Raw genomic sequence first — 25,984 nt, 5'->3', positions numbered from 1 at the left:
TACAGCATAGCCAAAAGTCCTGTTTGCTACGCCAATGAGAACACTTTGTATACATGTTATAGTGCCTTCTGCTGCTCTGCTACAACAAAACAGTCTTTCCTTTTTGCTTTACCTGAATCATCCTACCTACAGTAGATATGAGGTTTCTGTACATCCACGGGGGTAAGAGGCTCAATCACACTCTTGGCTGTAGACCACACATCTCTGGCCATTCGTGTTTTAATATCTTGCAGATAAAAATTACCAGTACCACTAGAGCTGAAAACCAGAAGAACTCTTCACCCAAATCCATCTGCCCTAATTATAATTGTATACCTTACCCTTATATCTTATATTGCAACTCAACTTTCCATATCCAGACTTTGGAGAAACCATTTCTGCTGCTTACCATATATCAGCACTTTCCAATAAGTAATATCCTATTTTCTAGGTGCAGCATTATATATGTTTATAAAGACACTCACTATTAACTGGTTCTGGAATTTCTGATCTTTGTCCTTAAAGGATTTTTTCATGAAAATCTGAACAGCTTCATTCTCACACCGTCTACTCAGGTATAGAAACTGGTCAAGTGTCTCGGTGGGGAACACAACACTTTCATCCATCTTGCTCTCATAGTACTGAATTGCATCCTGGACAGCCGCCTTGTTTTCTGTCTCAGACAGGGAAAGCACCACCTCCTCCATGCAGGCGACATTGGAAGAGCTTATAGCTTCAGTGTACGTTTTTGCCAATTTAGCCAACCCTTAAAATGGGAAAAACAATATTTTAATGTGTATATAACGACTTTGCAGACAAGTGAGAAATCTTTGTAAAGCTTGCCATCATAAATCAGTCATCTGCTTACATTTTGGAATTGGCCGGTAATATGTGAATAAATAAATAGAGATGAGCAAAATTAACTAGCAAAATCCAATTATGTTTTTCTGGATATCACCATTTCAAAATGGGGAAAAAATTGCAGGAATTCACAAAAAACTCATTTTTAAAATATAATTTCTGCTAAAAATAGTTTTTAAAATTTACATTTTTAGAAAGCAATACTACTGTATATAAAAAAGTCATCAGACATAACACATTCAGGAAACCTGTGTCTTTACAAAAATAAACATTACGAATTAACCCATGTATTAACCCAGGTCATCTCTAGTCATACAATCAGTAATATTATCAGCCACTGATCTTTAGGGACAGTAATTCCATGTGTGGATGGTATGACAATTTGATCATTCATAAAGAAAGCAGAGAAGAATAATGATACTGTGGATTAGATCAACTTACTGACTCCTGTAACTAGGGGTATTCCTGTAACCCGCTTCACTTCAGCGTTCTTGAAGACATAGTCGCAGAACTTCTTGGATTGAGCCACAAAATCAGGCTTAAATTGACTTTCAGGAACTTGCTCCATCTTCTGGAGAACTTCTTTGTCTGCCGATGGCTGGTCAAACACAAAGCATTTCCGACTACCGAAGTACATGCGGAGGTATTTCCTGGGCTTATTATAATCCTCATTCTTTGGTGTCCTTTCAGCTTTTATAAAAGGAAAAAGAAGAGAAAAATTATACAAAAACGTGTTAATCTATTTTATTTTAAATGTTGATATTGTACTCTTCCCAAACCCTGTTTTCATTTATTTCATTGAAGCCTCCTCCCTACATCTGATAAAGTCTTGTTTCATAGAACTTCTCCTTTGCACTCCTAAATTACTATATCTAAATCCATAAGAAATCCTAGAGGCGCATTTCACAGTACTTACGGGTCTTCAGCTTGAGGGCATTCTCTAGATACTCATCTTCTGTGACCACCTGTCCATCAATCACTAGTTTCAGCGTAAAATCTCTGACAGCCCAGATGAAGATGGGGAAATGCTCCGAGAATTCAGCTTCCTCATCATCATTGTCTGTAGATTTCACCTTGATTAGATCAGAAAGTTCCCCCACAAATCTAGCAGAAGCCAATTAGGAAACATAATCAATGTTTGCATTCATTAATTCTTCCACTGTGGGGTGATCTACTATTGCATTCTGTTTGTCATTAGGCAACTTTGGAGTCTGTGTGTGGAACATCAACCAGAAGCCATTGTATAATTAAAGGGTTCACCAGATGGTATCTACTCTGTAGCCAATCACATCATCAGAAAGAATGTTAATAGGTCTAGAACCAACATATAGGTAGAACATACAACATTTACATGGAAAAACCAACCTGTAGCCAACTGATATTTATGATTTGAGAAAATGGAATTTGTAATATTATAATAAGCTAAAGGTTTGTAGATAATAACAATATTTTAGCAGTTACCATCACTCCTCCCAACCTTCCAGAACTCAGCAGGACAGTCCCAGTTTGCAAAAGGTTGAAAGGTATTTACCCTGTCAGAGGCAGCCTCCTGTGCGAGTGGCAATAAAATGGTAATTTGCCGCTATGGGTGCCCACCAGAGGCATGGTTACACCCGCTATGGTGCCACCATACCCCCAGTGTGCTGCTGCTGCCATATCCCCTTCCCGATTTCACCATTACCAAAATTGGGAAGTATGGAATATTATCCCCATAGATCAAATGAAGGACAAACTTGAATTTGTAAATTGAATGAGACCTTAACTCTAAACTTTTCTAGTTTCTAAATGTTAAAGTATTGTTTTTAATTTTGTTAATGTGTCTTTTGCAATGTGCAGTACTGTCCACTAACAAGGGTGGTTATCTCGGGGTCCAACACATTAGGGGCCCCCACAGATAGCTGTTTGCCGCGGAGTAGCCCCTCTCCGGCAACTCAACTGTTCATTAACAGCGGCCGCTGAGGAGGACTTCAGTGTACAGCCGTCAGTCTTGCGGGATTCTGCATTGAAATCCCATGAGACACTGAGGGGTAAATTTAATAAAGCTTTGTAAACAGAGATTTGGTGATGTTGCACATAGCAACCAATCAGAGGCTGTCTGTCATTTCTCTATTGCCTTTTAGAAAATGATAGACAGCATGTTATTGTTATGGGCAACATCACCAGTTCTCTTTTTTAGAAGCTGTAGTAAATTTACCCCTTAGTGTAAGCCAGCCACTTGTGTCTGTGTGTGGATGTGTCTGTCTGGGGGAGGGGTGTGTGCTCAGGGATGTTTATTAACACCAACCTTACTCCAGCCGTGGTGAGATGCGTCTGAGATCGGCATGACCCCGAGTGGTTCATAGTTACTCTAAGCTGCATATGCAAGCCGCCACTCAGAGCCCAGATCTGTCCGCATTCACAGTCATGTTTAAGGGACCTGAAGGCTGCAGCGCCAGATTTTACTTTGCTTCTTCTTTTTACATGTACTGTACACCTATGTGCTATTGCCAGGCTTCCTACCATATACATCTTTGATTCTCCCTATCCACATAATCACCCTATAACCCACAACCCTGTAAAGCCTGGCACATGAAATAAATTCATATAAAGTCACAGCAACTCGTGTATCACATATGATCCAAATGGCATTACAGGGAAGTGAATGCAGCTGGGTATTCCAAAGCTCTGATAGCAGTGATAGGAGACCCAGCCCAGCCTAGCAGTCCATGCAGAAGTGAGACTAGGCTTATAGATGGATCGGCCGCTCATTTTGGACAGCCAGCCACCACGCTCACTATTTAGGCTGTCAGCGAGCGAATGTCATATGGTAAGGGTTAGATGCACTCAGAGGTAGGTGTACCTAGCTACAGTAGCTGTACAAAGCTGTACAATCTCTTCATGTCCAGCAGCGTCTACCTGTCACTACTCCAATGTTTCTCCCATGATATGTTGGAAGCCCAGGAATATTGGTTTATATACTGGGAGGCTGTCTCCCAGTTATTGCAGTGATCCACCGTATTCTGTGTTCTATCGTATGTCCTGCCATTGTCATAAAGGATACCTCAGCTTGTTCAGCGCATCCTGGTCAATCGTTCCCTTACTATTATACACCAGGGCGCTGCTCAGGAGAACGGCCAGCGAGAAAATCCAAATGTCATTTTTGGTGTCGCCCTGCAAGACAAAAAAGAACAAAGGGTGTGATCCGGAGGTTGGCTCTAACCACACGCAAATGGCGACACACATTTAGTTAATGTTATACCGTAGGTACTGCACATGTGTCTGAGTCACACTGCACATGCATCCGCACGGAGAAGCAGAATTCATTTGGATGCAGGGAGTGTCAGTGGGCGTTCTGGAAGGTAATGGGGGGGAGGGGTTTGCTAGGCAGATGCATGCACATAGCAGGGTTGTCACCGACATTGATGGCATCTAAAGACGCAGAACCGCTCACACAGAACACAATAGTCAGAGGCAGGAACTGCCCCCCACCATAGGGCCTGTGCAAACTGGGATGGTGCACAGATGGGGCATCTAAAGACGCTGCACCGAGATAGAGCTGAAGTACTGCAAGACGCTACCCCAAGATAGAGCTGCAGCACCACAAGACGCTGCCCCAAGATAGAGCTGCAGCACCGCAAGACGCTGCCCCAAGATAGAGCTGCAACACCGCAAGACGCTGCCCCAAGATAGAGCTGCAACACCGCAAGACGCTGCCCCAAGATAGAGCTGCAGCACTGCAAGACGCTGCCCCAAGATAGAGCTGCAGCACCTCAAGACGCTGCCCCAAGATAGAGCTGCCGCACCGCAAGACGCTGCCCCAAGATAGAGCTGCCGCACCGCAAAACGCTGCAACAAGATAGAGCTGCCCCAAGACATAGCTGCACTACCACAAGATGCTACCCTAAGATAGAGCTGCACTACCACAAAACGCTGCCCCAAGATAGAGCTGCAGCACCACAAGACGCTGCCCCAAGATAAAGCTGCAGCACCACAAGACGCTGCCCCAAGATAGAGCTGCCGCACTGCAAGACGCTGCCCCAAGATAGAGCTGCCGCACTGCAAGACGCTGCCCCAAGATAGAGCTGCAGCAACGCAAGACGCTGCCCCAAGATAGAGCTGCAACACCGCAAGACGCTGCCCCAAGATAGAGCTGCAACACCGCAAGACGCTGCCCCAAGATAGAGCTGCAGCACTGCAAGACGCTGCCCCAAGATAGAGCTGCAGCACCTCAAGACGCTGCCCCAATATAGAGCTGCCGCACCGCGAGACGCTGCCCCAAGATAGAGCTGCCGCACCGCAAAACGCTGCCCCAAGATAGAGCTGCCCCAAGACATAGCTGCACTACCACAAGATGCTACCCTAAGTTAGAGCTGCACTACCACAAAACGCTGCCCCAAGATAGAGCTGCAGCACCACAAGACGCTGCCCCAAGATAAAGCTGCAACACCACAAGACGCTGCCCCAAGATAGAGCTGCCGCACTGCAAGATGCTGCCCCAAGATAGAGCTGCAGCACTGCAAGACGCTACCCCAAGATAGAGCTGCAACACCGCAAGACGCTGCCCCAAGATTGAGCTGCAGCACCACAAGACGCTGCCCCAAGATAGAGCTGCCGCACTGCAAGACGCTGCCCCAAGATAGAGCTGCCGCACCGCAAGACGCTGCCCCAAGATAGAGCTGCAACACCGCAAGACGTTGCCCCAAGATAGAGCTGCAACACCGCAAGACGCTGCCCCAAATGAAAGCTGCAGCACTGCAAGACGCTGCCCCAAGATAGAGCTGCAGCACTGCAAGACGCTGCCCCAAGATAGAGCTGCCGCACCGCAAGACGCTGCCCCAAGATAGAGCTGCAACACCGCAAGACGCTGCCCCAAGATAGAGCTGCAACACCGCAAGATGCTGCCCCAAGATAGAGCTGCAGCACTGCAAGACGCTGCCCCAAGATAGAGCTGCCGCACCGCAAGACGCTGCCCCAAGATAGAGCTGCCGCACCGCAAAACGCTGCCCCAAGATTGAGCTGCCCCAAGACATAGCTGCACTACCACAAGATGCTACCCTAAGATAGAGCTGCACTACCACAAAACGCTGCCCCAAGATAGAGCTGCAGCACCACAAGACGCTGCCCCAAGATAAAGCTGCAGCACCACAAGACGCTGCCCCAAGATAGAGCTGCCGCACTGCAAGACGCTGCCCCAAGATAGAGCTGCAGCACCACAAGACGCTGCCACAAGATAGAGCTGCCCCAAGACAGAGCTTCACTACCACAAGATGCTACCCCAAGATAGAGCTGCAGCACCACAAGACGCTGCCCCAAGATAGAGCTGCAGCACCACAAGACGCTGCCTCAAGATAGAGCTGCAGCACCACAAGACACTGCCCCAAGATAGAACTGCAGCACCACAAGACGCTGCCCCAAGATAGAGCTGCAGCCCCACAAGACGCTGCCCCAAGATAGAGCTGCAGCACCACAAGACGCTGCCTCAAGATAGAGCTGCAGCACCACAAGACACTGCCCCAAGATAGAGCTGCAACACCGCAAGACGCTGCCCCAAGATAGAGCTGCAGCACTGCAAGACGCTGCCCCAAGATAGAGCTGCAGCACCACAAGACGCTGCCCCAAGATAGAGCTGCCCCAAGATAGAGCTTCACTACCACAAGATGCTACCCCAAGATAGAGCTGCAGCACCACAAGACGCTGCTCCAAGATAGAGCTGCCGCGCTGCAAGACGCTGCCCCAAGATAGAGCTGCAGCCTTGCAAGACGCTGCCCCAAGATAGAGCTGCAGCACCGCAAGATGATGCCCCAAGATAGAGCTGTGCTCAGGGGTGCAGCTCCGAATGACCACTGCGCATGAAGTGCATAATGCTAAAGCCACCACAGTATACTCACGCTCTAAAGTGCAATCTCTGCGATCGCTCCACCTACTCTTCCATACTGTACCTAACTGTCATCACTATGCACCGCTCTTACACCTACCCCATGCTAAGCGCAAGAGCTCCGCCTGAGTGTGGCGCCCACAGTGCACACTCACCAATAGTGAGTAACTAACACACCCACACACACTCAGCACACCCCAACACGTCCTAGCGACGTTCTCTTGTGTGCGTTTGCATTGCTGCTGCCCTTATTCCAACAAGAGATGGGCGATTTACATTTGCAGAGAAACAACAGATCCCTATGACTCTGAATCATGTGTACATTCACCAACGCTTGTGAGCAGCTCATGGTGAACGCGCAGTGGGTGGGATATATTAACATACATCGCCGCCCCTCCCAGCAATGTTGATCGCATATGTACTGACATATGCGATTAACATCGCGATGCGGTGACAGAGGCCCCCCGTGATACCTGTGTGGTGGTGTGCGGGGGGGGGGTATCACCATATCGCCATGTTAGTATTAAAACCCTCCAGACATGTTAGTCATACAGTACAACAACCAGACCATTACAGTCCCCTGCAGGGGATACACATACAGCTCCAGGTGTCCTGCTCTGGTGAGATCTCATACACAGTCACTCCTATCTCCTTGTATTACACATGGACGTTCTCAGTATCTGTCTCACCTTCTCCACGTCCCCCAGACCTTCCGTGTCCAGCAGAACCAGGGTGTGCTCCAATCTCCTGGGATGGGGAACACACCACATCCAGATGCCCTTGGTCTCCGCTTGGACGCTGCCGCCCAGGTTAAAGCCTGCAAACATCCCACATAGAAAGTTCTCAGTGGACGTACAGATGGACCCAACTACTCAACGTTACCTCTGAGACTAATCGCTAAGGATTCCTATGGGAAAGTAGAGTGATGGCTCAATGTGAATCACATACTGTGTGTTTTTAATAATATTGGCAGCAACTGTGGAGTCAGTGTGATTTGAGGCGGGGAATGATGGCTGTGTGGAGGCAGTGTGACATGATAGGGTGCTGTGTGGAGACAGTGTCATCTGAGGAGTAAAGGGACTGTGTAGAGGCAGTGTGATCTGTGAGGTGGGGGATAGAGGCAGTGTGATCTGTGAGGTGGGGGATAGAGGCAGTGTGATCTGTGAGGAAGGGAGTTGTGTGAAGGTAGTGTGATCTGAAGGGAGAGGGTGGGGGGCTGTGTGATCTGTGTCTGGAGGCAGTGTGACCTGCGAGTGGGGTGGAGGCAGTGTGATCTGTGTGTGGAGGCAGTGTGATGTGTGAGGGGCGGTCTGTGTGGAGGCAGTGTGATCTGTATGGAGGCAGTGTGATCTCTGTGTGGAGGCAGTGTGATGTGTGAGGGGCAGTCTGTGTGGAGGCAGTGCGATCTGTGTGTGGAGACACTGTGATGTGTGAGGAGTGGGCTGTTTGGAGGCAGTGTGAAGTGTGAGGAGGGATCTGTATGGAGGTAGTGTGATCTGAAAGGAAGGGTGGGGAACTGTGTGATCTGTGTGTGGAGGCAGTGTGAACTGAACAGAATGGGTTCAAACCCGTGGATATTGTTAGTAACAGGGAGGGGAGGTAAGCTCTAAAAGGAGATTTTAAATCCCTCAAAAGGGGTTGCTAAAATACCACAACAGAATGGGTTCAAACCCGTGGATATTGTTAGTAACAGGGAGGGGAGGAAAGCTCTAAAAGGAGATTTTAAGTCCCACAAAAGGGGTTGCTAAAATACCACATCAGGAGGGGTTCCGCGCACGTTCACCCAGGCATGGGAGCGCGGTCTGTAAAGATGTCAGGGCCCGACAAACCCGTGGATATTGTTAGTAACAGGGAGGGGAGGAAAGCTTTGAAAGGAATAAGTCAAATTTTCAAAAGAGCAGGTTTTCCGTCAGAAGGGACACTAGACTTAGAGAAATGGAAAAAATGTGCCTCCTGTAACAAGAGTTGGATAATTAAGCATAATTGTAGAGATCAAGTATCCATCTGGATCACTGTAGCACAAGAAAGAGAAAAATTAAAAAAAATAAGAAAAGCCAAAGAAAAGAATGCCATACCGAAGGTAACAGTTCACGTTGTCCAGGAACAAAGCAAGTGGAAAATCAGAAGCCCAACGCAAGGGGCCACAGGAAGGAACTCAAAAGAAGGAACCAAGCAAGATGACAGAAAGTGTTATTTCTGCAAGCAAAAAGGACATTTCAAGAAGAATTGGAAAAAATACAAGGAATGGTGTGAAAACCAGCAAGAAAAACCTAAAGCATGAAGAAGTGGCTTCCCGAGGTACCTCCCTGCCAAAACACCATCTGAACAAGAAAATGATCAAGTGACCCTTGTACTGCCAACAGGTCACCAATATCAATGCATTATAGACTCGGGAGCAAGCCGAACAATTTTAGAGCAGCAAGAGGTACCAAGTGAATTAATGACCACTGAGACCTAGTCCAGCAACAGCACCTCCACACTATACCCCACCCCTATACCCAGACATGCATGCACACCCAGGTACCCCTAGTATGAACAGAATTGAATCATCTGCAAGCTCACTAATAGTGAAATTGAAAAGAGATGAACCAGGAAAAGTGTGGCGAATAATCAGCCCTATCTTGGAATGATCAGTGGTTGAAAACCCGAATGATTTACCTGAGCTATGTGTACAGAGTATGCCCCAGTGTCCTGATACTTTATCACAAGAAACCCCAACAAGATCAAACCAAAGAAACTGGGCAGCTAAAGTTCCCCTCATGTTTAAACGAGTGGTAGACACCCGGAATCAAGCTATGAGTCCAGTAAACAATAGTCCACAATCAGGAACTATAGGCGAAAGGGTGCAAATCAGATGAAGAGGAGAAGCAAGGGGTCAAGACACAGCCTCTACAGCTTTTCATGCCCAAGTGCATAATGTACAGAATAAACTGACATATTTTCCAGAAAGATTGTGTCCGGTATGTCAGTTTTGCGTTCCAGAAGGATATGAACATTGCCCAAATTGTGGAAACTGGATTTCACCCCATGAACCACCATGCCAAGATATCTATGCGACTAGAAATACTGAAAGACGGTCATCATTGCCTGTTTCTCTGTATCCAGCACAAGTACAGAGAATACGCAACCCAGATAATGCAGCCAGGACGAACGAACCATTCATCGTACAGAGCCAACACCACAAACCATGGTATGGCAATGACCTCGCAAATATAGTTGCAGAGTCCCCAGATCCTAGGAAAAAAAAAACAAACAAACAAAAAAAAAACAACAGCATTTTATGCCTATATGGAAAGAATTCAAACCATATGGACACCGGCATGGGTCGACTACCACCAGTTGTGTGAGGCTATACTAGGACCAGCAACTGCCCAAACAGTAAGCACCATGTTAAAAGCAGATGCAGTAGATGATTGCCCAGCCATAACGGACGTTCCGACAGAGAAAAATAGAACAACGTTTGAAAGTGGAAAGATGTACATGACAAGACTTAAGAGATGGTGTCATGCACAGACACTCAGGGCACCAGCAGCCCCAGATTTGAAACAGGAAAAGACTGAGTCCATCAGAACTTACTATGATAAAGTCACTATACGACACACAAGATGATAGAATATGAAGGTGTGCAACTCCTGTGTCGGCAACAGTGTACTCAGTCACCACTGGCAGTTCGATAAAAGTGACTTTACCCACAGGAGACCCAAGGGTTTCAAGAGCTGTTTTTATGCACAACCAGATTCCTCTACGTTTACTTACAGATCAAGCCATTGCAATGACTGGATTGGGAGGTTAAGCCCTACCCCTGCAAGAAAGCAAAGATGTAACCTGAAATTAGAGATGAGCGGGTTCGGTTTCTCTGAAACCGAACCCGCACGAACTTCATGTTTTTTTCACGGGTCCGAGCAGACTCGGATCCTCCCGCCTTGCTCGGTTAAACCGAGCGTGCCCGAACGTCATCATGACGCTGTCGGATTCTCGCGAGACTCGGATTCTATATAAGGAGCCGCGCGTCGCCGCCATTTTCACACGTGCATTGAGATTGATAGGGAGAGGACGTGGCTGGCGTCCTCTCCATTAGAAATTAGATTAGAAGAGAGAGAGAGATTGTGCAGAGTCAGACAGAGTTTACCACAGTGACCAGTGCAGTTGTTGTTAGTTAACTTTTATTTATTTTAATATAATATATCCGTTCTCTGCTATATCCGTTCTCTGCCTGAAAAAAAACGATACACAGCAGCAGCCAGTCACACAGTGTGACTCAGTCTGTGTGCACTCAGCTCAGCCCAGTGTGCTGCACATCAATGTATAAAAGGCAAAGCTTATAATAATTGTGGGGGAGACTGGGGAGCACTGCAGGTTGTTATAGCAGGAGCCCCCAGGAGTACATAATATTATATTAATTTAAAATTAAACAGTGCACACTTTTGCTGCAGGAGTGCCACTGCCAGTGTGACTAGTGGTGACCAGTGCCTGACCACCAGTATAGTAGTATATTCAATTGTTGTATGTATTGTATACTATCTCTTTATCAACCAGTCTATATTAGCAGCAGACACAGTACAGTGCGGTAGTTCACGGCTGTGGCTACCTCTGTGTCGGCAGTCGGAACTCGGCAGGCAGTCCGTCCATCCATAATTGTATTACAAATATATACCACCTAACCGTGGTATTTTTTTTTCTTTCTTTATACCGTCGTCATAGTGTCATACTAGTTGTTACGAGTATACTACTATCTCTTTATAAACCAGTGTACAGTGCGGTAGTTCACGGCTGTGGCTACCTCTGTGTCGGCAGTCGGCAGGCAGTCCGTCCATCCATAATTGTATTATTATTATAATATATACCACCTAACCGTGGTTTTTTTTTCATTCTTTATACCGTCGTCATAGTGTCATACTAGTTGTTACGAGTATACTACTATCTCTTTATAAACCAGTGTACAGTGCGGTAGTTCACGGCTGTGGCTACCTCTGTGTCGGCAGTCGGCAGGCAGTCCGTCCATCCATAATTGTATAATTAAATTATATACCACCTAACCGTGGTTTTTTTTTCATTCTTTATACCGTCGTCATAGTGTCATACTAGTTGTTACGAGTATACTACTATCTCTTTATCAACCAGTGTACAGTGCGGTAGTTCACGGCTGTGGCTACCTCTGTGTCGGCAGTCGGCAGGCAGTCGGTCCATCCATAATTGTATTATTATTATAATATATACCACCTAACCGTGGTTTTTTTTTCATTCTTTATACCGTCGTCATAGTGTCATACTAGTTGTTACGAGTATACTACTATCTCTTTATCAACCAGTGTACAGTGCGGTAGTTCACGGCTGTGGCTACCTCTGTGTCGGCAGTCGGCAGGCAGTCGGTCCATCCATAATTGTATAATTAAATTATATACCACCTAACCGTGGTTTTTTTTTCATTCTTTATACCGTCGTCATAGTGTCATACTAGTTGTTACGAGTATACTACTATCTCTTTATCAACCAGTGTACAGTGCGGTAGTTCACGGCTGTGGCTACCTCTGTGTCGGCAGTCGGCAGGCAGTCCGTCCATCCATAATTGTATTATTATTATAATATATACCACCTAACCGTGGTTTTTTTTTCATTCTTTATACCGTCGTCATAGTGTCATACTAGTTGTTACGAGTATACTACTATCTCTTTATCAACCAGTGTACAGTGCGGTAGTTCACGGCTGTGGCTACCTCTGTGTCGGCAGTCGGCAGGCAGTCCGTCCATCCATAATTGTATTATTATTATAATATATACCACCTAACCGTGGTTTTTTTTTCATTCTTTATACCGTCGTCATAGTGTCATACTAGTTGTTACGAGTATACTACTATCTCTTTATCAACCAGTGTACAGTGCGGTAGTTCACGGCTGTGGCTACCTCTGTGTCGGCAGTCGGCAGGCAGTCCGTCCATCCATAATTGTATTATACCACCTAACCGTGGTTTTTTTATACCACCTAACCGTGGCAGTCCGTCCATAATTGTATACTAGTATCCAATCCATCCATCTCCATTGTTTACCTGAGGTGCCTTTTAGTTCTGCCTATAAAATATGGAGAACAAAAAAGTTGAGGTTCCAAAATTAGGGAAAGATCAAGATCCACTTCCACCTCGTGCTGAAGCTGCTGCCACTAGTCATGGCCGAGACGATGAAATGCCAGCAACGTCGTCTGCCAAGGCCGATGCCCAATGTCATAGTACAGAGCATGTCAAATCCAAAACACCAAATATCAGAAAAAAAGGACTCCAAAACCTAAACTAAAATTGTCGGAGGAGAAGCGTAAACTTGCCAATATGCCATTTACCACACGGAGTGGCAAGGAACGGCTGAGGCCCTGGCCTATGTTCATGGCTAGTGGTTCAGCTTCACATGAGGATGGAAGCACTCAGCCTCTCGCTAGAAAAATGAAACGACTCAAGCTGGCAAAAGCACAGCAAAGAACTGTGCGTTCTTCGAAATCCCAAATCCACAAGGAGAGTCCAATTGTGTCGGTTGCGATGCCTGACCTTCCCAACACTGGATGTGAAGAGCATGCGCCTTCCACCATTTGCACGCCCCCTGCAAGTGCTGGAAGGAGCACCCGCAGTCCAGTTCCTGATAGTGAGATTGAAGATGTCAGTGTTGAAGTCCACCAGGATGAGGAGGATATGGGTGTTGCTGGCGCTGGGGAGGAAATTGACAAGGAGGATTCTGATGGTGAGGTGGTTTGTTTAAGTCAGGCACCCGGGGAGACACCTGTTGTCCGTGGGACGAATATGGCCGTTGACATGCCAGGTGAAAATACCAAAAAAATCAGCTCTTCGGTGTGGAGGTATTTCACCAGAAATGCGGACAACAGGTGTCAAGCCGTGTGTTCCCTTTGTCAAGCTGTAATAAGTAGGGGTAAGGACGTTAACCACCTCGGAACATCCTCCCTTATACGTCACCTGCAGCGCATTCATAATAAGTCAGTGACAAGTTCAAAAACTTTGGGTGACAGCGGAAGCACTCCACTGACCAGTAAATCCCTTCCTCTTGTAACCAAGCTCACGCAAACCACCCCACCAACTCCCTCAGTGTCAATTTCCTCCTTCCCCAGGAATGCCAATAGTCCTGCAGGCCATGTCACTGGCAATTCTGACGATTCCTCTCCTGCCTGGGATTCCTCCGATGCATCCTTGCGTGTAACGCCTACTGCTGCTGGCGCTGCTGTTGTTGCTGCTGGGAGTCGATGGTCATCCCAGAGAGGAAGTCGTAAGACCACTTTTACTACTTCCACCAAGCAATTGACTGTCCAACAGTCATTTGCGAGGAAGATTAAATATCACAGCAGTCATCCTACTGCAAAGCGGATAACTGAGGCCTTGACATCCTGGGTGGTGAGAAACGTGGTTCCGGTATCCATCATTACTGCAGAGCCAACTAGAGACTTGTTGGAGGTACTGTGTCCCCGGTACCAAATACCATCTAGGTTCCATTTCTCTAGGGTTGCGATACCGAAAATGTACACAGACCTCAGAAAAAGAGTCACCAGTGTCCTAAAAAATGCAGCTGTACCCAATGTCCACTTAACCACGGACATGTGGACAAGTGGAGCAGGGCAGGGTCAGGACTATATGACTGTGACAGCCCACTGGGTAGATGTATGGACTCCCGCCGCAAGAACAGCAGCGGCGGCACCAGTAGCAGCATCTCGCAAACGCCAACTCGTTCCTAGGCAGGCTACGCTTTGTATCACCGGTTTCCAGAATACGCACACAGCTGAAAACCTCTTACGGCAACTGAGGAAGATCATCGCGGAATGGCTTACCCCAATTGGACTCTCCTGTGGATTTGTGGCATCGGACAACGCCAGCAATATTGTGCGTGCATTACATCTGGGCAAATTCCAGCACGTCCCATGTTTTGCACATACCTTGAATTTGGTGGTGCAGAATTTTTTAAAAAACGACAGGGGCGTGCAAGAGATGCTGTCGGTGGCCAGAAAAATTGCGGGACACTTTCGGCGTACAGGCAGCACGTACAGAAGACTGGAGCACCACCAAAAACGCCTGAACCTGCCCTGCCATCATCTGAAGCAGGAGGTGGTAACGAGGTGGAATTCAACCCTCTATATGCTTCAGAGGTTGGAGGAGCAGCAAAAGGCCATTCAAGCCTATACAACTGACCACGATATAGGAGGTGGAATGCACCTGTCTCAAGCGCAGTGGAGAATGATTTCAACGTTGTGCAAGGTTCTGCAACCTTTTGAACTTGCCACACGTGAAGTCAGTTCAGACACTGCCAGCCTGAGTCAGGTCATTCCCCTCATCAGGCTTTTGCAGAAGAAGCTGGAGACATTGAAGGAGGAGCTAACACAGAGCGATTCCGCTAGGCATGTGGGACTTGTGGATGGAGCCCTTAATTCGCTTAACAAGGATTCACGGGTGGTCAATCTGTTGAAATCAGAGCACTACATTTTGGCCACCGTGCTCGATCCTAGATTTAAAACCTACCTTGGATCTCTCTTTCCGGCGCACACAAGTCTGCTGGGTTTCAAAGACCTGCTGGTGAGAAAATTGTCAAGTCAAGCGGAACGCGACCTGTCAACATCTCCTCCTTCACATTCTCCCGCAACTGGGGGTGCGAGGAAAAGGCTCAGAATTCCGAGCCCACCCGCTGGCGGTGATGCAGGGCAGTCTGGAGCGACTGCTGATGCTGACATCTGGTCCGGACTGAAGGACCTGACAACCATTACGGACATGTCGTCTACTGTCACTGCATATGATTCTATCACCATTGATAGAATGGTGGAGGATTATATGAGTGACCGCATCCAAGTAGGCACGTCACACAGTCCGTACTTATACTGGCAGGAAAAAGAGGCAATTTGGAGGCCCTTGCACAAACTGGCTTTATTCTACCTAAGTTGCCCTCCCACAAGTGTGTACTCCGAAAGAGTGTTTAGTGCCGCCGCTCACCTTGTCAGCAATCGGCGTACGAGGTTACATCCAGAAAATGTGGAGAAGATGATGTTCATTAAAATGAATTATAATCAATTCCTCCGTTGAGACATTGACCAGCAGCAATTGCCTCCACAAAGTACACAGGGAGCTGACATGGTGGATTCCAGTGGGGACGAATTGATAATCTGTGAGGAGGGGGATGTACACGGTGATATATCGGAGGATGATGATGAGGTGGACATCTTGCCTCTGTAGAGCCAGTTTGTGCAAGGAGAGATTAATTGCTTCTTTTTTGGTGGGGGTCCAAACCAACCCGTCATTTCAGTCACAGTCGTGTGGCAGACCCTGTCACTGAAATGATGGGTTGGTTAAAGTGTGCATGTCCTGTTTTGTTTATACAACATAAGGGTGGGTGGGAAGGGCCCAAGGACAATTCCATCTTGCACCTCTTTTTTCTTTTATTTTTCTTTGGGGAGGGTTTTTTGGAAGGGCCATCCTGCGTGACACTGCAGTGCCACTCCTAGATGGGCCCGGTGTTTGTGTCGGCCACTAGGGTCGCTTATCTTACTCACACAGTCAGCTACCTCATTGCGCCTCTTTTTTTCTTTGCGTCATGTGCTGTTTGGGGAGGGTTTTTTGGAAGGGACATCCTGCGTGACACTGCAGTGCCACTCCTAGATGGGCCCGGTGTTTGTGTCGGCCACTAGGGTCGCTTATCTTTCTCACACAGTCAGCTACCTCATTGCGCCTCTTTTTTTCTTTGCGTCATGTGCTGTTTGGGGAGGGTTTTTTGGAAGGGACATCCTGCGTGACACTGCAGTGCCACTCCTAGATGGGCCCGGTGTTTGTGTCGGCCACTAGGGTCGCTTATCTTTCTCACACAGTCAGCTACCTCATTGCGCCTCTTTTTTTCTTTGCGTCATGTGCTGTTTGGGGAGGGTTTTTTGGAAGGGACATCCTGCGTGACACTGCAGTGCCACTCCTAGATGGGCCCGGTGTTTGTGTCGGCCACTAGGGTCGCTTATCTTTCTCACACAGTCAGCTACCTCATTGCGCCTCTTTTTTTCTTTGCGTCATGTGCTGTTTGGGGAGGGTTTTTTGGAAGGGACATCCTGCGTGACACTGCAGTGCCACTCCTAGATGGGCCCGGTGTTTGTGTCGGCCACTAGGGTCGCTTATCTTTCTCACACAGTCAGCTACCTCATTGCGCCTCTTTTTTTCTTTGCGTCATGTGCTGTTTGGGGAGGGTTTTTTGGAAGGGACATCCTGCGTGACACTGCAGTGCCACTCCTAGATGGGCCCGGTGTTTGTGTCGGCCACTAGGGTCGCTTATCTTTCTCACACAGTCAGCTACCTCATTGCGCCTCTTTTTTTCTTTGCGTCATGTGCTGTTTGGGGAGGGTTTTTTGGAAGGGACATCCTGCGTGACACTGCAGTGCCACTCCTAGATGGGCCCGGTGTTTGTGTCGGCCACTAGGGTCGCTAATCTTACTCACACAGCTACCTCATTGCGCCTCTTTTTTTCTTTGCGTCATGTGCTGTTTGGGGAGGGTTTTTTGGAAGGGACATCCTGCGTGACACTGCAGTGCCACTCCTAGATGGGCCCGGTGTTTGTGTCGGCCACTAGGGTCGCTTATCTTACTCACACAGCGACCTCGGTGCAAATTTTAGGACTAAAAATAATATTGTGAGGTGTGATGTGTTCAGAATAGGCTGAAAATGAGTGTAAATTATGTTTTTTGAGGTTAATAATACTTTGGGATCAAAATTACCCCCAAATTCTATGATTTAAGCTGTTTTTTAGGGTTTTTTGAAAAAAACACCCGAATCCAAAACACACCCGAATCCGACAAAAAAAATTCGGTGAGGTTTTGCCAAAACGCGGTCGAACCCAAAACACGGCCGCGGAACCGAACCCAAAACCAAAACACAAAACCCGAAAAATTTCCGGCGCTCATCTCTACCTGAAATACAAGCTGCTATACAAGACTATCTCTCACAGGAAAAGTAAGACAAAGAGGAACAACAACTCCCAGCATAAACATCATTATGTTAAACACCAGCCTGGGTGGACTTGGACTAAGAAGATGACATGCCAGCAGCAGTGAGAAAGAATATGCAAGTAAAGAAAGGACAAAGTATGAAGAATAATTAATGAATCGTAAAGAGAGGTGATGGGAAAAAGAAAAGTTGAGAAACAATATGAAGGCCGCATGAAAGTTTGGAGACTAAAGGAAGTCTGCTTTAAGAAGGACAAAGAAAGACATCTGACAAGTGGTCAGTACTACCTGGCAAGATTACAGAGATAATGCCATGATTTAAAGCAACAGAAGCTCCGGGGTTTAAAGCAAATAATAAGGAACAAGACAGAAAAAGTTCCAGAAGACAAATGAATGATGCTTCTTCTGCCAATATGAAGTACAAGCTTCTTCAGGTACTCCCCAGTGAACATAATGTCTCCAGAAGAAACAGCAGAAGGTGTGATTACAGTCACCTTGCCCACTGGAGAAATACGTTTGTGCCTAATGAATACTGGAGCCAGCACACGCAGAAGACAGCAGAGGGAGATACCACAAGAACTGATGATATCAGAAATTCTTAAAAGGACAGGAGATGAAAGAAATACAGTCTCCAATACCAGCCCAGTTCTTGACCTTGGAGTACATGTCCAGTGACTTTGCTGAAGCACAATGTACTAAAGCTTATCCAAGGAGAATACAGTACACACCAGCAGAAGTTTAACTTTCCAGCAACTTATCAAAGGAAAGAACAAAAAGCCATTTAGAAGCAAGTTAAAACAGAAGTTCAGTATTGTCTCATTCCCGCAGTTCCAGATGTAGAAGAAAGGAAGCAATACTACTGGACCAGGATAGCCATGTGGAGGGGCTATATCACCAAGTGATTTATCCACAAAACACACAGCTAAATACAGGATGTGAATGAACTGCTGATTGCCACCACCACTACTAAAAGAAGCACCAAGAAGGGGCAGTGTCCTTAGTGAAGTTTCTGGAAGACCAAGACTGCAGAGCCTCAGAAGGAGAAATTGCAGCTAGTCAAGCAAGAGTTAATCTTCCTAGGACACTCAAGGTACCAGACATCTAACAAAAGTGAGAAGGAAAAGATTCAGACTGCAAGCTAAGATGCCAACTAGTGTCAAGCAAGTCAGATGATCATTCCTGGGCCTAGTAGGACACTACAGAACACGGATACCTCTAGCACCAGTCTACATGCAAGCATTGTATGACAACACTGAAAGGGAGGAGGGTCCGCATCCTACATACAGCAACAGATGAATTAGGCTATTGAACAGTTGGAAACAGCAGTTGCCTCATCTCAAGCCCTAGAACTACCTGACTATTAAAGAAGGAGGCCATACATAGAAGTCCTTATGCAAAACAATGGACTGAGGTGAAGACCAGTGGCCTACAACTCAAGCAAGCTTGACAGTGATAATCAAAGAGCACCTACCGGCATCAGAGCAGTGATAGCAGCAACAGTCCTAGAAGAGTATAAGAGCACAGACACAGTGATGAATCAGAAGTCCTAGAAGAGGACAAGAGCACAGGCATAGTGCTGAATCATGAACTTATCATCAAGGGTCCACATGCAGGTACAGAGAAGCTTCAACAAGCAAGAACCAAACACCTGTCAGTGGCAAGGCTGACCATGTATGAAGTAGCACTGCCAAAGTGCGACAAGTAACCATCAGAAGATGTATTACCCTCAACGCAGCAACCCTTTTCTAGCATTAATCAATAAAGGTGTTGAATCTCAAGATTCCAAAGGAGGGAAAAACAGATTATCTACTGATGAATGGGAAAGCCAGAAGTTTCTAACATTCACTCACGAAGGTAAACAATATTGTTGGACACGATTACCCCAAGGGGGAGCAACCAGTCCATCAGATTTCTCAGAGGCAATGGCATTAATCCTGCAGAAATGGAGACCGCACTTTACAGACACCCAGTTAGTTCAATAAGTCGATGATCTGCTTATTGCTGCACAGACAGAAGAGAAGTGAAAAAAAAGGAAAACAGCATCACTGCTCATCTTTTTGGCAGAAGAAGATTGCAGAGTGTCAAAAGCCAAACTACAGCTAGTACAGTAAAGAGTTATCTTTTTAGGACACTGCATATCCCAAGGAACAAGGCATCTTACTGATGAAAGAACAAAAGCAATAACTCAAGCAAAAACTTCAAGAACATTAAATGAAATCAGAGCTTTTCTGGGCCTTATTGGTTATTGCAGAGAATGGATACCCTCAGCCTCATTACTGATGCATCCCCTATATGAATTAACAAAAAAGGAGGCATCAGCAGAAAACAGGGACACCATTGAAGAAGCAGTAAGAAAACTAAAGCAAGCCATAATAACAGCCCCAGCATTGGGATTGCCTGATTTCAAAAAGCCTTTTAACCTATTCTGCCATGAGAACAGAGGGCATTCTTTAGGGGTTCTCACCCAGAAATATGGACCAAAACAAAGACCAGTGGCATACTGTTCAGCCCAGCTGGATCCGATTATCAGAGGAGCACCATCCTGTGTCCGAACAATGGCAGCAGCAGCAATACTGAAGGAAAAGGTGACAGACATCATTGTGCTTGATCACCCACTGTGTATACAAGTACCGCACGCTGTAACAGAAATACTAAGTCAAGAAAAAAGCAAGCATCTTTCTGCAGCCAGACTTGCCAAGTATGAAGTAGCACTATTAAGCGCCTCCCATGTCACCATCACAAGATGCACTGTACTAAACCCAGCTACACTCCTTCCCATCAACGATTCAAAAGAGGGGAGGAGAGGGGGAAATGGTAATGATGGTAAATCGTCAGATGAGGAGGAAAATGCTGCTACAGACGCAGAAAATACAACACAAACATTTCCACATGATTTGCCTAGCCCTCATGGAATTCAACAACAAACATCACAAGGAGAAAAGGAGAAATGGAGATGATTGGGGGCAGAAGAAGATGAACATGGACTTTGGAAGTCAAGAGAATTAAAGTACTGTCTACCAGCAGCTCTATTTCCACCTATGTTACAAGTAGCTCATGGACAAGTACATCATTCAAAGGAAGTCATGGTGAATAGAGTACAAGAGCATTGGATAGCTCCTGGCTTCAATAAAGCTGCAACAAACTTTGTAGCAGGATGCTGGATCTGTGGAATCAGCAATCCAGGACAAAGAACCAAGTCACCTCTAGGAACTATACCCAAAGCCTCTTACCCATTTGAAAGACTACAAATTGACCATATACAGTGGCCACAAAGCGGTCCATATGAATATGTACTAGTAGCAACGGACATGTTTAGTCACTGGGCCGAAGCCTGGCCAGTAAGCAAAGCCACAGCAAAAACCACTGCAAAGAAACTGATAGCAGAAGTAGTATGTAGATTTGGGATACCTGAGGTTATAGAATCAGATAGAGGTACACATTTCACAGGAGAAGTCATGCAGCATATAATGAAAGATTTGGGGGTACAGCAGGCCTTCCACATGCCTTACCGCCCCCAGGCGAGAGGGAGGGGGGACATCTGAACTTTGACCTTAAGCTAAAACTACAGAAATGACAGAAACCAAAAGAACTTGGCCAGAATGCCTACCTATAGTCTTGTTTAATATTAGGACCACACCCATGAGACCTAGTAAACTGACTCCATATGAAATATTGTTTGGGTCAGCTCTAAGAACAGGTTGTTATTATCCACAACAATTACAACATAATCATGGTGATTTTTACAGGTTATGTACAGGAGGTCTGTAAAACATTGACTAACCTCCATTGCCGAGTGTTTTCTTCCATTCCAGACCCAGAAGGATCAGCTACGCATAAGCTAAATCCAGGAGATTGGGTCTATTTAAAGAGACATGCGAGAAAGACCATTGAACCAAGATATGATGGTCCATATCAAGTGCTGCTAACCATGTCTACCTTAAATTAAGGTGAAAGGTCGTGATACCTGATTACATGCATCCCACTCGAAGAAGTTGACAGTGACTCTCCAGCCAGAAGAATGAAGTTACTTATCCTTTGGTTTTTGTTAGGGGTAATCCCCAAGGTTTGGACTATAAGTCCAGGGGACTGGTTTACTGAAAGGGAATAGTTCAGGCCTAGTGTAGGTAGAATAGAGAGAAAAAGTGGAATCAAAAAGAGGGGAAATGATGGTGTAGGACCTTCCGCAGTATAGCAAATATATTGATTCGCGCTTTTTTGCATTGATTAAGATATTTACTGTTAATCACAAAATGGGTTCATGTTTCCTTAAAAATATTGGACAGATATATTCAGACTTTATACCTTGAATATCTTGTTCTAAAGCATGACGTGTTCAAGGACAAGGCAACGCCAGATGTATTCAAGGCTAATTGTAAAGAAGTTTATGTCCGAAAGACTGATAAACGAAGCACTAACCATTTTTCTAGAATGTTCTAATTGTTAATTATAATCTTGTATGACAATTGATGTATTACTGTTTTTGAGACATACATGGTGTATTCTGATTGGCTAAATATATTGGCACACATGAATCCTTTGTCCTCCAGCTATAAAATAAACCTTATATGGCCCCTAAGCCAGGTCAACTATGAACTGCTTAGGTTACACAATGATCCTGTGTCACCTTTTCATTCACTGATCTCCAACCGGTTGCAAAAGAAACAGAATTCTGACTGATGACTGCAGAGAGTTTATAGACCAGACCTTAACAGGTTAACATACCCTATCAGAACTGTGAGTGGGTTGGAGGCAGTGTGATCTGTATGTGGAGGCAATGTGATATGTGAGGAGGGGGCTATGTGGAGGCAGTGTGATGCGTGAGGAGGGGATAGAGGCAATGTGATATGTGAGGAGGGGGCTGTGTGGAGGCAGTGTGATGCGTGAGGAGGGGATAGAGGCAGTGTGATCTGTAAGGAGGGGGCCTGTGTGGAGGCAGTGTGATGTGTGTGTGGGGGCTGTGTGATCGGTGTGTGGGGGCAGTGTGATATATGAGGAGGGGGCTGTGTGGAGGCAGTATGATTTGTGCGTGGGGCTGTGTGATCTGTAAGTGGGACTATGTGTATGTGTGTGTGTGTGTGTATGTGTGTGTGTGTGTATGTGTGTGTGTGTGTGTATGGACATAGTAAGGGGGGGGGGGGGAGAGTGAGCACCAAAGGAAATTCTAGAACCGGTCCTGGCTTTACCTCCCTGCACTGCTGCTACCTGGCCACTGACCTTTCTGGGCTCCAGCCAGCTTGTTCATCAGGTAGGACTTCCCCGTCCGATACAAGCCGACTATGGACACCACCACCACCGGCTGCGTGATCCGGGAGAGGATGTCTATCGCCTCGGGGTTTGCTTCCAGCTTTCCGTCACTAGTGTTGTTAATCAGACAAACTGGGGCTTCCATTTTCATGGGGGACCCCATAGTCTGCAAGCGGAGGTAAGTCACATGGAGGGTTACTTACTGTATACTGTGTATTTGTGTCATTTCTGTGACCAAAGCTGAGACCATGTATGTAGCTAATATCTAGTGCTCTTTCTCTAGAAAATGTAATAACATAGATTTTATATTAATGACCAATTATGCATCTGATTAAAATATTCATGTGATACAAATATTGGAATTACAGCCTGCAAAATGCAGCATTGTGTGATTCAACTAAAGCTGCATTTAGGAAAAACGCATCATATTAATGCATCCTGCCATTATGGTTCTAGTCTGAGCGGATAAAAGCAACACTAGGGAGAACATTCCCTGCATGCCCGCAGACAAGCTGTACACACTGTATATACACTTGTACACACTGTATATACACTAGCCAACACAAACAATAAGCGGAATGTCAGCACAGCGGGCACATTGCCAAAGAAAGAAAAGAGTTGGACAGGTGAAGTCAGAATAAAACACATAAAATGATCTATAAAGTAAATACGCACAAACTACATTTGTATAAAATTACTCACTTTGTGTTTTCCTGAGAAAGTGCAGAAATACCTCTGTGAGGTTCTAGTCCCTGTGTATGAACTTTGGCCAAACTGCTCTCTCTTACATACAGTGTATCTATGGGTGTGGAGGGAAATGAAAGTGAAAGCTGACAAACCGAAAGAAATGTCGCACGGAAAGCAGAATTTTGTGCAACAGTTATTATATATAGATTGTCTGTTCTCAGAGAGCAGGATAGAGACAGGAACTTAAGTAAATACTGCTCTAGTCTATAAGGGAGAATTGCTCTTATCTCTTGTGATACTGTACAATTACATGACCCTAAGTGGGTACTGTTATCATGCAGTATAGAGACTGCCGATAATCAGAGAAGCCATGAAGGGGCTCGGCAGCTTACCATTTATTTGCAAATATATGCAACAAATATCTCTGAATTTCTGTTACCATATAGTTTTCAAGTATTGTTGCTAGTACTATTTAGTGTGATGTGGGGATACCTGGGGGGAAAGTGCACCTCTCCTTTTTTGTTTGCTTTTACACCTCCCTTTCGTACACCTGATAAGTGCTGCCAGACTGATTGAGCAGCTTCTACTGTGTGTGCATTTGAGAGAGGCATTGTATGGGATCAGCATTTAGAAGGCATGCTGGGTCCTGTAGTGCTACTTGGACAACCTAGGGATGGCTCCTAGGTAAGCTAGCCCTCAACCTGGGTGTATTTCTGTATGGGCCTTTATCTTGAGGCCTTACAATAGACAATTACATGAGACAAGCAGCAGACAGAGAGAGGGGGGTGCTTCCCCCCTCCCCCGGTATTCCCCCAGCACACTAAAAATCACCTGCAACCGCACCTGAACCAAACTGGTAATAGAATTTCAGCGAAATTGGTCACATGCATTTGCAAAGATATGTTTAGCTGCTGAGCCGCATCAAGGCTTCTCTAATATCAGCAGTCCTAACACTAGGAGGGAAAGCCTAAGGTGGCTTCTAGGTAAGCTTGCCCTCTCTCTGGATACGTTTTAGTATGAGCCTTTATCATGAGGCCTTACTGTAGATAAATCACGTGGCCCTATGTGGGCACTGCCATTATGTAGTGTTAGGACTGCTGATATCAGAGACGCCTTAATGCGGCTCAGCAGCTAAACATATCTGTGAAAATGCATGCAACTAATTTCTCTGAAATTCTATTACCAGTGTGGTTCAGGTATGGTTACAGGTAATTTTTAGTGTGCTGGGCGAATACTTTCTGTCTGCTGCTTGTCATGTTATTGTCTATTGTAAGGCCTCAAGAAAAAGGATTGATGCAGCTCAGCAGCTAAACATGTCTTTGAAAATGCATGCGACCAATTTCTCTGAAATTCTATTAACAGATAGGTTCAGGTATGGTTACAGGTAATTTTTAGTGTGCTGTGGGGATACCGGGGAAGGGTGGGGGGGGGGGGGGTGAAAGCAGCCCCCCTCTCTGTCTGCTGTCTGTTTGTGACCCCTCCCCATTTCTATCACCTGATATATAATTATCTCCCGGAATGATTGAGCAGCTACCATTGTTTGTAGACAATTACATGACCCTGATTGGGTACTTTTATCATGCAGTGTAGGGACTGCCAGCAATCAGACAAGCCGTGAAGAGGCCCAGCAGCTTTACACATATTTGCAAATATATGCAACAAATATCTCTGATTTTATATCACCATATAATTTTCAAATATTGATGCTAGTACTATTTAGTGTGCTGTGGGGATACCTGGGGGAGAAATGCACCCCCCCTTTTTGTTTTATGTTTGCTGTGACCCCTGATAAGTGCTACCAAACTGATTGAGCAGCTTCCGCTGTGCGTGATACTATATATTCCACACTGCACCAATGTAGAGCTGTTTGTAAAATTAATATAGAGATGTCCCCGGGTACAAGGCATGGGTGCCATGTTCCCGGAGACCTGCGAATGCACAATAGATGCATGCCAGTAGGCACAAAACCAAAGCCTACTGCACTGCTGAAGAGGAGGGTGCCTGCATGAAACCTGCATATGGGTATTCTTTTCTCTTATGTCGCTCCTTCCCTACAGCAAACTTTCTTAAAGGAGCCACATTATCATCTTGTTTCTGTTACCCCTGTCATCATCCTATGTATAATCAAGAACACTAAATGTAATCAAGAACACTCACTTTCAGATCCCAGCGGAGGGGGTTGGGGGGACTCTGGGATACTGTGAGTTGCAGTATCCCAAGAAGCCGTAGGTGGAGCCGACGGAGCTGCTGAGAGAGGTGCCATTTTACTCTGCGCCTCAGACGACCTCAGCGGCGACGGGGGTATCTCACTGGCTTGGCGTGGCCGGGTTCCCCCACCTGTGATGCAGCCTGCCCTTTATCTGCTGCCAGTGGCGTAAGTTAGTCCCAGTTGCCCGGAGGCAAAAAAAATA

The 25,984-nt window shown here is 46.0% G+C and overlaps 1 protein-coding gene and 1 long non-coding RNA gene across 2 annotated transcripts in view; both read right to left on the bottom strand.

Annotated features, from left to right (window-relative positions):
• The window catches only part of LOC134945720 (guanylate-binding protein 1-like), a 28,517-nt gene extending 4,847 nt beyond the window's left edge, over positions 1-23,670 (bottom strand). Inside the window, exons 1-7 of the mRNA XM_063935172.1 lie at positions 23,589-23,670; positions 22,857-23,052; positions 7,384-7,511; positions 3,881-3,990; positions 1,757-1,944; positions 1,282-1,530; positions 465-745 (exon numbers count right to left, since the gene is read on the bottom strand). Coding sequence (XP_063791242.1) covers positions 465-745; positions 1,282-1,530; positions 1,757-1,944; positions 3,881-3,990; positions 7,384-7,511; positions 22,857-23,049 — 1,149 coding nt within the window. The 5' untranslated portion in view covers positions 23,050-23,052; positions 23,589-23,670. The remainder of the gene's footprint in view (positions 1-464; positions 746-1,281; positions 1,531-1,756; positions 1,945-3,880; positions 3,991-7,383; positions 7,512-22,856; positions 23,053-23,588) is intronic.
• LOC134945726 (uncharacterized) overlaps positions 1-25,984 on the bottom strand; it is an 889,695-nt gene that overhangs the window by 415,793 nt on the left and 447,918 nt on the right. The gene's annotated exons all lie outside the window — the stretch shown is intronic.

The sequence above is a fragment of the Pseudophryne corroboree genome, chromosome 7 (assembly GCF_028390025.1).
Source record: "Pseudophryne corroboree isolate aPseCor3 chromosome 7, aPseCor3.hap2, whole genome shotgun sequence".
Classification (NCBI taxonomy): domain Eukaryota; kingdom Metazoa; phylum Chordata; class Amphibia; order Anura; family Myobatrachidae; genus Pseudophryne; species Pseudophryne corroboree.
Note: the sequence above shows the minus strand (reverse complement) of the source record. Positions and strands in the feature narration are given on the sequence as shown.